The sequence below is a fragment of the Carettochelys insculpta genome, chromosome 5, assembly GCF_033958435.1.
Source record: "Carettochelys insculpta isolate YL-2023 chromosome 5, ASM3395843v1, whole genome shotgun sequence".
Taxonomy (NCBI): domain Eukaryota; kingdom Metazoa; phylum Chordata; order Testudines; family Carettochelyidae; genus Carettochelys; species Carettochelys insculpta.
Window position 1 is genome coordinate 90,892,427 of NC_134141.1, and position 14,209 is coordinate 90,906,635.

General features: G+C 45.6%; 1 protein-coding gene across 1 annotated transcript in view; it reads right to left on the reverse strand.

The window, feature by feature from the left end:
• Positions 1–1,127: 1,127 nt before the first annotated feature.
• The window catches only part of CWC27 (CWC27 spliceosome associated cyclophilin), a 164,855-nt gene continuing 151,773 nt past the window's right edge, over positions 1,128–14,209 (reverse strand). Inside the window, exon 14 of the mRNA XM_074995517.1 lies at positions 1,128–1,522. Within this exon, the coding sequence (XP_074851618.1) occupies positions 1,360–1,522 (163 nt within the window). The 3' untranslated portion in view covers positions 1,128–1,359. The remainder of the gene's footprint in view (positions 1,523–14,209) is intronic.

Sequence of the window (14,209 nt, forward strand, 5' to 3'; positions counted from 1 at the left end):
ATACCCTACTGAACTTGTTCTAAAAATGACAGCAGCAAAACACTCATATACTGTTTTTATTGACCTTCGTGTCCACTTATTTAGTTTTTTTATTAACTGCCTTACTGTATGTATATGTTGCTTATAAATTTATGCAACCAAAAATGCTACAGTGCTGGGCATTTCAGCTATACTTTTGTTTTGTACACACTTCCATTATACTCCAGAGAAATCTGCATGATGTATTAGTTATTTAACTTTTTAGATTCCTCTGGTGACTTTAAGGTCACGTCATACTAGATGTAAAAAGGCTTTAATTAAAAGTCTGGGATGAGGTTTGCAGTTTCTGTATCTCAACATAAATAAACCCATGATACTGACAAATCAGTAGTGAAGATGAAATTAGAGGACAGGTACTTTGTAATAACCTCTCATTCTAGGACTCAAGCTTCTTTTAAACATGTGATTTAAATTGTTCTTTTTTTCCCCATATTAATTGCTATTTAAATTTGGATTCTAAAGTGGTCTCAAGCTAGTGAAATAACATTTCCAAACTTGTAGATTATCATGTCTTTCCAAGTAATTTTTTGGATATGTTTCTCAAGATGAAGAAAATTTAACCACACCCTCAAATTAAATTTTGATTGTGTTTCAAGAGAGCTGAGAACATTGTACACTCTGTGCTGGGAGTCTGGATTTTTAAACATATCTTCTGAATTTTCCGATATGATGTTGATGAAGAACACAGTTGCTTAACAAAACAAAAAAATTAATCATCTGTGAATGGATTTAATCCTACCATATTTAAAAATTTAATCTTAAAAAGTCTGTACAGCATGTTTTTTCCTTCATTCTTTAATGTCTTCATTTTGGCAAATAGCTTTTATTCACTGTCTTGAAAACATAACTTCTGATTATACTATTTTCAGTATTTAATTACTATAGCTCAGTGGTCTGAGCATTGGCCATGTAAATGCAGGGTTGGGAGCTCAGTCCTTGAGGAGGCCATTTAGGGATCTGGGGCAAATAGTTTAAAAACAAAATCTGGATATTGCCCGATCCCAGCAGGGGGCTTGATTCGATGGCCTTGTGAGGTCCCTTCCAGGTCTGTGAGATATGTATGTAAATAGTGACCAAAACCACTCCAAAACTATTAAATATTTATTAACATTTTAAAAATGTTTAGAGAGCTTGGATTCTACACTGACAGCACTTGCTTATTTTACTGCACATTTCATAAAACATGTAAGCTGTATTTCAAAATCAGACAACAGATTCTTGAGAGATTCCTTTTCATACTAGTTTTAGGAAACACAGCTATTAAAGGGTCAATACTTCATTACACTTTGCAAACCAGCTCTGGATCGCTTTACATTCATTTCATCTCCTTTCTTTTTTCTCCCGCATTATCCTTTTGCTTTGTTCTCTTCTCCTCTTATTTACAGGATTTCGAGGATCATAGATTTCAAAAGTATCTTCATCCTGCATGCTTGCATCTTTCACTTTTCTGCTTCTGTCCTCAAACTGAAGTACATGTGACATCCTAAAACAAATCATAGTTCAAATTTGCCAAATGAAAGAAGAGATAGTAAAAATTGTAATTACGATACAATATACTGTTGTGAGATGGTCAAAATGAAAAAATAGGTTTATTGCTACTTTATATCTCAGGAGAACTGTTTTTATCAAAATATTTAAACTCGACAGTAATCAGATTGACTTTTATGTCTAGTACAGAATTCTTTTGGCCTATTTTTATTTGATAAACCTTCCCAAATCAGATTGATTACCAATGGAAACTTTTTGTCATGGGTTTGTTCCTGTATTATGAAAATTGGATTTACCAGCATTTATTCACTCCCAGAAACTGGGCGTGTGTTTTTTTATTAGTCACTTTAGACCTTCCTTTTTTTGTGGCTATGGTCAGCATGATTGCAGGCCTATTTCTATTTTCACAAGCTGTGTCTACATGTAAGCGCCCTTCTGAAAGGGTGAAAATCGAAGTTTGGCGGTCGAAATAGCAGCCGTCGAAAGGGAGCACCCGCCTCCATTTTTCGGATCGGCACTTCAATCCGCTCTTTCGAAGTGTGGCCGCGGTCTTTCGAAAGAGAGCGTCCACACAGTTCCTAGGCCTCTTTCGAAAGAAGGGAGGAAGAAAACGCCCCGGATGGGGTCCCATGGCTGACAAGCCCTTCTGGGGCCACAGGCAGCTGCCTCCTTTAAAGGGCGCCTCCCTCAGTCCTCCCCTCCACACGAGTCGAGCGCTACCCAGCCTTTCCCAGCCTGGCAGAGCCCACTCGTGCCCACCATGGAGGCCTAGCAACAGCTCCTGCAGGAGGACGCCCTCATCATGGACGCACTGCTGTGCACCATCACTGCAGGTGCCCCCAATCTCATTGAGTGGCTGGGCGGTCCCCCCTGGGGCCGCAGGGCTCCCCGCCCCCAGGTGCCCTGATGCCTCTGGACTCACCCCAGCAGCACCAACTGGTGGGAATGCGTGGTGCTAGGGGAGTGGGGCGAGGAAAGGTGGCTGTGGAAGTTCCGCACCTTCGATGAGATCTGCCACTGGCTCGCCCCTGCACTCCAGCACCAGGACAGCTGGATGTGGCCAACCCCCACCCTGGAGAAATGGGTCGTAATCGCCACGTGGAAGCTGGCCACCCCAGACTCCTACCGCTCCATGGGTCAGCAGTTTGGGGGTGGGGCAAGGCCACCGCCGGGGCTGTACTTATGGAGGGGAGGTGAGGGGAGGTGAGGTAAGGTAAGGCTGGGTGGGAGGGTGGAGCTAGGGCAGGGGGAACCCTCCACTCCAAGGGGCCAGATGGGGCAGGGGCTGGATGGGGGGGCAGAATGGGCCCGAGGTAGGGGAAGACGGCCACCACACCTGCACTAGAGCACGCCCCCCTTCCTCTCCTGCAGGTTGTCAGAGCCATCAACACGATGCTGCTCCATAGGGCATCTGCCTGGAGGATATAGACAACAACATTGCTGGCTTCCAGGACCTGGGCTTTCCGAACTGCATTGGCGCTTTGAATGGCACGCACATCCCCATCTGCGCCCCGCCACACAAAGCTGGACAGTACATCAACAGAAAGGTGTTGCTTCAGGCCCTGGTGGACACGAGGGGCCAGTTCACCGACCTCTATGTGGGCTGGGCCAGCTGCATCCACGATGCCCAGGTCTTCTGGAACTCCGGCCTCTGCCAGCACATGGGGGCTGGCACTTTGGTTCCCCAGTGCGAGATCCCGGTGGCGGAGGACGTCACTATGACGCTCTGCATGGCAGCAGATGTGGCGCACCCCCTGCAGCCGTGGCGCATGAGGCCGTACACAGGACACCTTTACCTCACCCGGGAGGCATTCCAGTCAGCGCCTAAACCACACCCACAATGTCATGGAGGGGGCCTTCGGGCGCCTAAAGGGGCGGTGAAGGTGCCTCCTCACACAGCTGGAGGCTGGGGTCCTCAACACGCCCCAGGTGGTGGGCGCTTGTTGCATCCTCCACAATGTCATGGAGGGAAAGGGGATGCCTATGTCCCTGGGGGGTGGGGCCCTCCGGCTGGTGCCGGCTATGAGCAGCTGGGCGCCAACCCCATCCGCCAGGCCCACCGGGACGGCCACCACATCCGGCAGGTCCTCAGGCAGGCCTTTGCCAACGGCCACTTCTGACCCGCATGCAAACCCACCCCACATACATCTGCCACCACCTGTCCCCGCCACCCCCACCCCCACCCGCACCGCACCCACACATCCATCACCCATCGTCCCCCCTGAGAAGCACAGCACAGAGTGGTGAACAATAAAAGAAACATTTATCTAACTCTTTCTGTTGGTAGCTATAGTAACAGAGAGGAAGTCGTGCTAGTCTATACACTATCAAAACAAAAAGCAGTCAAGTAGCACTTTAACGACTAGCAAAATAGTTTATTAGGTGAGCTTTCGTGGGACAGACCCACTTCTTCAGACCATAGCCAGACCAGAACAGACTCAATATTGGGTCTGTCCCACGAAAGCTCACCTAATAAACTATTTTGCTAGTCTTTAACTAGCTGCTTTGACTGCTTTTTGTTTTGTTGGTAACTATGTATAGGGGGGAACCTAACTTGGAGGTGGACGGGGGAACCTAAATTGGAGGGGGGGGCGAGGCACTTATTCTGGGGCACGGGTGTTGGGCCGCGAGCCCTGTTGGCCCCTGGAGCCCCTGCCTCCCCGGGTGTGGGGTCCCCGGCAGGGAGGAGAGGGTGCGGGTAGCAGTGGCAGGTATTGGTGTTGAGTGGACCTGGTGGGGGCGGAGGGTGCAGGCTGGGTGGGGGCAGGCTCAGCAGGGGGAGCTGCCGGGGGGGCCAGGCGGCAGGCAACACTAGCCATATGGTCCCGGAGGGCGTGGCCAATGCCCTCCAGGGTGGTCATCAGCCTCTCCCAGGCTGCCCTCCTCCAGTCCATGTCGGCCTGGGCAAGCTGCAGGTGTTGCTCGGCCACCTCAGCCTGGTGCTGGCTGGCTAGATCCTCCTTGGCCCAGTGGGGGATCCTCCAGCCATGGCCCTGACAGCGAACGGCCTGGGGTACTGTCCGGGCACCTCTGAGGACTGCAGGCAGGCTTTCAGGGACGAGGGATGGTGCAGGGCTCTCCCAGCCCACGGATGGTGTGGCTGTGTGGAGAGGAGAGCATGTCAGTAATGCGCCCCAGATGGAGGGGACCAGGCTGTGGCCCACCCCATGGGGCCCCCGTCCCCACAGAGGACACTGACTCCCCACCAGGGGGCATCGACACCCCCCCCACGGGCTGGGCCTCCCAGCCTGGGGTTACATCCAGGAGTCTCTCCTGTAGGTAGCCCTTCCCGGCCTGTGGTATGTGGGCCTCAGGCGCTGTCCGGCTGCCACCCCCCATGCAGCTTGCAGCACTGTTCACTGAGGGCAGGTGCTGGGCATTGCTGGTGCACCACCACGGGGTGCTGCATCTCATGTGGGGGGTGGCCTATGCGCAGCCCGGGAACACCAGTCCTGTATGCGGGCGACTAGCTGTTGCATCACCCCCACCCTGTGGAGCAAGTGCGTGCTCTTCCCTGTACATACCAGAGGGTCCCTCGGCGACATCCGGGGATGTCTGGCTCCTGGTCTCCCGGCTGGAGGAGTGGGAAGGGATGACAATGGTGAGGTCCCCCTCCTCACTTGACCTCTTGGTGGTCCCCTTGCCTTCCTGGGTCCCCAGTCCGGGCTGCTCTCCTCCTCCTCCTCCTCCAGCTGCAGCCCCTTGGCTGAGGTGTCCAGGAATGCCGGGGGAGGGGAGGTCTCTTGGGGCCCAAGGATACCCCGGAGCTCCCTGTAGAAGGGGCATGTCGCTGGAGCTGCCCTGGATTGTCTGGCCTGGTCCCTGGCCTGGGCGTAGCCCTGGTGCAGCTCTTTTACCTTGGAGTGTACCTGGTCCGCAGTACGCTCCGGGTGGCCCCTGGTGTGGAGGCCCTGCGCCAGGCAGCCAAAGGCAGTGGCATTACACTGCTTGACCCCCATGTGGTGCAGGACCTCCTCATCCTTCCAGAGGCCGAAGAAGTCCCACAGCTCCCACTCCGTCGAGGAGGTGGCCCTTTTTTTTCTCCCCATGGGAGCCCTGGGAGGGCTCAGGGGGTAGCGGGGGCTGGCTTCTGGCCACGCTGGTGCTGGAGCATGCAGCTGGAGCACGTGGGGAGGCTGCTCCTAGCGTGCTCTCAGCTTCCTGCCACAGGCTTCCCGCATGCATGCAGCTTTAAGGCAGCTGAATGCGGGGACCATAGAGCCCCATGCTCCAGCTGACTGGCGCCATGGCGGACCTGTATTTCGAAAGAGCGGACTGTGGAGCATCTACATGTGTATTCTTTCAATTTAGTATTTCAAAAGGGAGCCATCTTCCTGATATGGGATGGGGGTTCAGATTTCAAAATCTGTACCCCGTTCTTTCGAAAGACAGGTTTACATGTGTGGACGCTCCTCCTGCTCTTTGGGAAAAGGGCCACTTCTTTTGAATTATTGTGCACGTGTAGACACAGCTACAATGAAAAATCCTACAAGTAAGCTCAGAAAATGCAATGTACAGGATCACATCTTTTAAGAGTAAACAGGGAATGCATCAGTTCTTTTGTTCCACTTTAAATTGACTGTACTTTCTCATTCATAAATAATTTAGGAAGGGTTAAATTTTTATTTGTAAATGCTTGTAACTCCATATTTCATCATACACACACAAACCTACAACAAAATATTTCCACTGATAATCAAAATTTACAGATAGGCAAAGTCAGAAAAATACTGCTCGAGAACTTATGGTTTGATTTAAGAATCTTTACCATGAATGTTGACATTTTGTTTTTTAATGCACATAAAACTAACTTTTGGCTTCTCAACATCTACAATCACTAAATAAAATTGTCTGACTCCCTTAATTTCTCACAACCATACAAGCTTAAATGGATAAAAAAATTTAAAGAATTCTAACATAAAATGGGTATTATCTGTCAGATTTATAAAACACAAAAATTGAATTCTGTCAAACCTGTCTGCATGGATGCTTTGGTCTACGTGCATGTGACCCAAACCATTAAAGAACACATTTCCCCTATGTCGTGCAAATTCTGGAGTCCTGTTTTCTAAGTGTACTAAGCTTAGTGCAAATTAACTTTTCATAAAAACCAAACAACTAAGGCAAACATACAAAGACAGAAAGGATGACAGACGATCCATTGTTGGCCATTTGATCTGTTCATTTATTAGGGATGTAGACAGGCATTTTTAGCTAGAGCCCAACAACCTGGCAGAGACTCAATGCAAGAGTGCAAACTGGGGGATGAGGAGGAGGAGGACAATAAAAATACCTTCCCAACAGCCAGGATCTCTTCAGAATGTGGGACCCAAATAATGGTCATGAAGGAAGCCAGTCCAATTCCCAGTTTTGGACACAGAAAGAAGACCCTACGGAGCCTACCAAGGCATGTAAGTAACCTTCAATTTTGTTAGTACACTGCTGCACTAAATTTCTTTTCCAGGTGCCCTATGGCTTCTGTCATTTTGGGCAGGTATAACCTGTGGCCTTTTAGAGTTTTTGGCCCAATCACCCACTCCAAAGCTGTTACCTTAATTTCTCCCCACCTAACACATTTTCAAAATGGCAACTGGACCAGCTAGGCAATTGTCATGTTCTGAGGCCCTGAATGATACAGGATATTGGGAACACGAGCAGATAATCCCAGCTGTAGCCCTGGCATCTGTTCCCTGCCCCAGCACAAGCACAAGGCAGTGAGAGGACCATCATGCTGAAGCTGGGCATATTCAAACTATCCAATCCACTTGGCACCATTAACTAGCACTCAATATCAGCAGGCAGAAGGATAAGAAGTAAATGCAAGATGTTCACTCCTCTGTAAACAGGAATTGCCTCCCTCCTTCCCACTGTCCACCACACTATCCATGAATTTTGAACTTTTTAAAGTTCAATTTCAATCTGTTTTTTACTATTGTTAGCACAACTTGTAATGTATTTCATTCTTGGCCATTACATTCTAGGATATATTCCAGAAAACAAACATTTAAAAATGGAAGAGTCTACAAATGCAGGCACAGTACACAGAATAAGTACAAATGTTCCCAGGTAATATGGTTTACAAAAGCATAACATCATAAGATCAAGACAAAGAGTGCAACAGCATGCCACTTTTACCACCCAAAAAAGCCAAGGCTCACAATTCAACTCTCTCATTGCCCAAACATAGATAAGAACCACACATCTTCAAGCACCCAATTCCAAATAAGAATAAAAGGCATCTCTAACAGCATTAACCTGATGATCTACACTTTCCAGTGGATGCCTTAATCATTGCTCTTCTTGTTCAGCAAGTCTCTGTACCTCCACCTCACACTCATCAGTAACACTTTCTTCCTTGCTCTCACAAATACTGTGCAAAATAAAACCAACAGCTGTTATCTGAGGCAAGTTTTGATCTGCAGCTTCTAAAACAGCCATAAAGACAGCACCATGTAGTTTTGCAGCTTCCCAGTATACATTCCATTGTCATTCTGCAGCTACTGATGTTAAACTGCCTTTTGTTCTGTGTAATGGCTTGTGAATAGCTTCATTAGCTAGGGAAACAAATAAAAAGCCAAGGTCTGTAACAATAACTGGAGCAATGGCTATACCACTGAACAGAGAAGGTGTTGATGACAAATGTAGTGTCCCTTGAGCCTGGGAGGTTTGGGTAAACTCTGGCTCTGATGCAACTGAAGATGATCTGGCTTTAGGACCTTGGTATGTACCCTGACCTGATGATAAGCCAGGGTCCAGAAGGCCTATGGTGGGTTCCATATCTGTGCCCACTGTCCTGAGGAAGGCTGGTGGTGTCACCTGGATCTTGATCTACTGCTGAATCTTCTTGATTGGTTGGAGTCTGCCTCAGACTTGGTCTCTGAGGCCAATGACCAGGGTGGTGCATTTGAATCTCATCCACTATTGCTCCCTGGACTGTCATGGCCAATACACTCAACTCTTACATATCCTGAAAACATTTGAGGTGGCTCAGGGGTTGATTTAAATGAAAGTGCCAGACTCAGAAAGAAAAGAACAGGCTACAATATCTCCCAGGTCACCAGTGCCATCGCGTAGTAAGCCTTTCCTACGACCATGTCAATCACCATCTCTGACAAAAGCTTCCCTGTTTTTTGGTCCCTGAAACAGAGGTCCACCATCTGCACCTGCTCCATGAACACTACCAACCTGGAATTGGACCTGTGTCCTACATCAGTCTGTCCTTTGAAGAACTGTGATGCTTCCTTTTTATTCACTTATTCTTGCTGCTCTGCAGATACTCTTGGATCTGCATCCTGTGCTTGCAACAAAAGTGTCTAAAAACCATCACCCCTGTATATGCACTTCTCTCTCTTCTATGCCTTATGTTTTTCTGCCACTTGCAGAACTTGCTCCTGAGTTGAGGCATGCACTCCAATGAAGAACTCACCTGCACATAGCGAGGGGAACAAGTTCTGCCATCTTTTATTTTGAGTGCCTTCAAACTTTTGCACACCAGTGTTCGCATGTCAAAATCAGATCACTGACCATCTATTAAAGCTGAAAGTACAAATCTGAATTTTACTTTAAAGTAGGTGCATATACAAAACAGAGGCTGGCTAACCAAGTGGCTGTTGGGTCCACTATCAAGAGGCACCGAGGTAAGCAAGGCACAGTTTTTCACATTCTAATCAGCAATAGTCCCTGGAGAGAACGGAGTGTTAAACTCCCGCTAGAAGGCATATACACATCTACAATACATACAGAAACTACAAATCCCATCCACCTTTAGGTCAAATAAGTTCCATTACAATGAATGATATTACAATAAATACCAAAGACATGAACATTGTAAATTGTAATCACTGTATTCTATATGGACAGTCAGTTTAATCCGTCAGTGACATTAAAAGACAAAAAAGTTGAGACGTATAATAATCCGATCACTATCTGAGTATATTTTTAAGATACAACTGCAAAGATTTCCAAATAATTTGTTAGGTAAAGCTTAAAATGGACCTTCATTTTCTTATAGTATTTATGTTCCTTCATTCCATCACTGCCCACAAGAAAAAATGCTGTATTTGAGTGATTCCTCTTTCTCTAAATTATGCCCCATTTATAACATAAAACTTTCTTGAAAATACTGTGAAATCAGATGATTCAGAAAGTACAAGCACAAATAACAGAAAATGCTGCAACATTTTTCTCCTGTCACCCTCATGATTTATAGCCAGTAGATAGAATTGTAACCCATATGAACAGAGACACAAAGCAGACAAGTGAGTCCACAGATCAAAGCAAAAGAGGTTTCTCTGGGGGGGGGTTAATTGTTCTGGAAGAATGAACTCACTGGCACTCTCTTCACTTCCAGCAGAGTAATGGGTGGCACAAGAAGAGGAAAAACAGAAAAGACCAAACAAAAATAAATTGGGGAAGAAAGGTAAAGAAAGAAAAAGGAAAAGAATGACTAACAAAAATGAAGAATAAAGGGAAGCTGACCAAAACGCAAATAATGGAAAATAAAAAGGAAAAAAAATGCCAGAGAAAAGAGTAGAAGAATGAAAATTGAAAACAAGCAAAGTATTTGAATTGAGGAAAGACAATGAGGGAAGACACAAGACTGAGACACAAAAACAAACAAAAGATAATTCAGAAACAAAAATCTTGGAATACCATAGACAAAAAGTACCCCAAATTTCAAAGTAAAGAGAACTGTAAATTTAATTAATAAACTTATATCTGTATTAAAGTCAGATAATAGATGTCTCATAGCATTGACTAGCACATTGGAAGGGAATACTGTTTATAAACAATCACTGGAGAAAGATCAGGTCAAACTTAGTTTCTTCAGAATATTTAGCATATAATCTCAGAAGAATGACTAATTGCATCCATTTGGATCAGTTAATCAATAACTCTTCTTACTACTTTTAGAGGCAGAAAAGGCTTTTGTTTAGGCTGAATTAGCATTTTTCTTTCAAGTACTGAACAGGCTATAGGAGGAAACAATAACATATCACATCAGCAATCTGTGTGTTCTCCAAAGTATCAAGGAAGGACCATGCAAAATACAGTTTTTGTGTTTTCTCCTGGCCTGAGCCTGCAGCTTAAGATGTTTATATCTTTTTGGACACATTTTTTTTTTAAGGAATTCTAACATAATACTCAATTCAGATACCTTCATCAAACGACATGCATTTACAAAGGATAAAGTTGATGGAGGAAAAAATCTAGGATTAAATGCACTAGGGCTTATTGCCTCATTTGAATTTTTAATTTAATTTTAATTTTTAAAATGTTGCTCACCATGGTCATTAATTATTATTTTTCTTTTAAAATAAGATTAATGTTGTGATTAACCAGTCTACTGGGATACTGCATTTATCCATGGAAAGCCCATTCAGTCCAAAAGGCTCTGGGTACAGCAGAAGTGAGGCAACTCTGGTGTGCCATTAGATACTTTATCTGAGCATCCATAGGGATGGTCACTCACAGCTCCAGTGGCCACAGTCTGCCATTAATGGCCCATGGGAGGTGTGGGAAGTTGTGGTTGGTCCACACTGCTTCCCACAGCTTCCATTGTCTGGGACTAGTCAACTGTGGCCAGTGCGGGTGTGACTGTCCATGCCTGCAGATGCTCAGGTAAACAAAGTGTCTGGTGGCTTTCCAGCAGCTAACACTGTCAAATAGGCCAGAGGTTCTACAACCCTGCTCTACAGCTTGGGGACTACAAATACAGAGGAACATAGGCATAACCAAGCCATGTAAATGGAAGGTGTTTTTATTGTGTTACTAACACCTTCGCTCTGAAGAAAGTTAGAGAACTTGAAATGTTCTTTTATCAACCTGTGTCCAGACTGCGGTAACATCACAGCTGGCCCTGTCCACCTCTGCGTCAGTCAGGAGATATGTTCTTTTCACAGCCTGGATCAATGTCACTCTGGCAACCTGACTTTTAAATGTAGATTAAGCATTATACTCTCAGACTGTGTGTACACTACAAGATAAATTCACGTGTATTAATATCAATTTTGTAGTGCTGATTTTATAAATTCAAATTTAACTATCCTCACCTCCCCATGTGCTCCTCACAAGGTTGACTTATTGCTGCCACACTCAACTGGCAAGCATCGACTGCTGCAGCAGTGCATTGTGGGAACCTATCCCACAGCTCCCTCACCCCCCTAGCATTCTGGGTATTTTTGTTCGTGCAGCAAAGAAAAAAAATGCTCCACAAGTGGTTGTTGGTCTTTGACATCCTCTTCCCACACTGCATTGCCCTCATTCCGCTCCTGTGGTAAGCAAACATCCATTTTTCCACATGGAAGGAAGGAAAATGAGTGCATCAGCAAAGATCACCAAATGCACAGAAACCTCTAACTGAATTGCTTTTTAAAACTGTAGTTGTAACTGAATTATGAAAGATTTTATCTTCTCAACTGACCCTCCACTGACTGTCCCTGCCCCTTGATTACATGTGATCCTGAAAATAATACAGGGACAATGAAAAGCATGAAGGAAGAGTAGATAGTAAAAGTTTTGAAAAAAGAGATTTGCTGGGGGTAGGGTTTTTTGGGTTCTAGGTTCATTATACAGTGTCTGTGCACAGTCCCTGTTCTCAACTGGTCCTCCACCATCTGTCTCCCCTCCCTTCATTGCATCTGATCCCTGAAAATAATACAAGAAGAATGAAAACCATGAAGAAAGAGTAGATAGTAAAGGTTTTGGGGAAAAAAATATATTTGGCGAGGGAGGGCTTTTGGCTTCCCAGTCCATTATACTGCTTCTGTGCACAATCTGTATTCTCAACTAGCCCTCTACCCACTCTTCCCTAAGTTAGAAGAAAGAGGATAGAAAAGGATAGGAAAAAAGATTTTTGGCTTCCCCCTTCACTACATAGACATTGCCAACAGGGGGGGATGGGGCTTGCCAAATTTCATTGCCATTGTGAGGTGGTTTGGTATTTGGGAGGTTGAATGGCCAGCTGACATGGCGCCTGAAAATCTTTTTTGGTGGTGGGGTACGGGGTACTTGGCTCAAGGGGCACTTGCTCCCCCCAGGCAGCAGCCAGCTCCCACAATTCATAGTCTCCAGGGGAGACTTCCCCCCAGTGACAGCTAGCCCTCTCGGGGCCTTATTGTGGCAGGGAGAGTGAGGGGATTGAGTGGGGAGCCTGTTTAGGTAGTCCCCCTGGGTGGCTGCAAGCCCCTGCAATTCATAGGTGCCAGGGGCAATGTCCCCCTGGCCCCAAAAATCCTTCCCACCCTTGGAGCCCTCAGCACGCACAAGCCAGGCTATGGTGCTGCCTGGCATGGCAGGCACGGCCCTTTATTGGGTTGCGGCTAGCCATGTGATTTGGCTGAGTGTCGGAAAGACCATGACTGCATGGCGCCTGTGCACAAATGTAAACCGCTGAAAAGTTTCTCGGCCTTTCATACAAGCACGACCGGCACAACAGCCTTGCTGCCATGAGGTGCAGTGGGCAGCTGGTGCCAGGCAGCACAGAAAAATATACCAAGTGCGCAACTAGGTAGAGACAGAACCACATTGGGGCTATTTGTAATGGGTAGATGCACTCACAGCGCTAATAGCAAATAAAGACATTTCTCAGCCTTCCAAACAAACGTGACCCCACAGCCACAGGCTTCCTGGTCCTAAATTGAATTCCTGCTCCTGGGGAGCAACGGCCAGAGCGGAGCACTGTGGGTTACATACGGGACACCTCTGGAGGCTAATAAATTTAGATTTTAAGACATCACGCTTCCACACTGGCCTTTATTCGAACTTTTAAATTTGAACTCGACACTACAGCCAGCCGGATCCGATGATTTTATGATATCAATATTAGTGCTCTCTAAATTGAGCTAATGGTATTCACGGTGAAGACAATCACACTGTAATATCAAGTTAACTGCTTTAAATTTGAATTTATCTCATAGTGTAGACATATCTTCAATCAAGAAATTCTCATTATGCACTTTAAGGAAGCTGATATTCCACATTCTCTCATCAGAAATAATTTACAAGTACAATGTACTGCATTTCCCTATTCTCCGTCACAAAGTATATTAAGTACTTTGATGAAAGAAGAGCAGTGCTTTAAACAGAGAACACACTGGCAGAACAGATCAGTATGGAATACCCTAATGTAAATTCCAGATTTTGTCTCAGACAGTGTACCCATGTAGAGAAAATTTACAGTGTTTATTGTAAGAACAAGTGAACTGCCATAATGGAAAAGACCAGTGATGCATCTAGTCTAATATCCTGTCTCCAGCAATAGCCTGATACTTCAGAAGGCAGTAAATCCCCTCCCCAAATGAAACCAGCCAACTGCAATACTATATCATATGGTCTACAGCATTGGGAAGAGGGGAGGGTTTCCTTGAAGCAAAATCACATTCCAGTCAAACTGCACTCTGTTCTAGTTTTCAGAACTTAACATGCAAAATTTTATTTAGAACACCCCCACTCCTCAAAAACTCTGTATGTAGATAAAAGCATGTTGCCTACATATATGACAAAGTGAGATAATGCAGGGAATGTATGTGAACAAAAATGGTATACCAGACCTGGGATGTTTAAATTGGGCTTAGATGCTGAAAATATATTTCTTCATCTTTTACTAGCTTAGCAATAAATAAACCATAAGATTTCAAGGCAGTATATGCACTGCTAGCCATCCCTAGAGTAAAGCATGGAT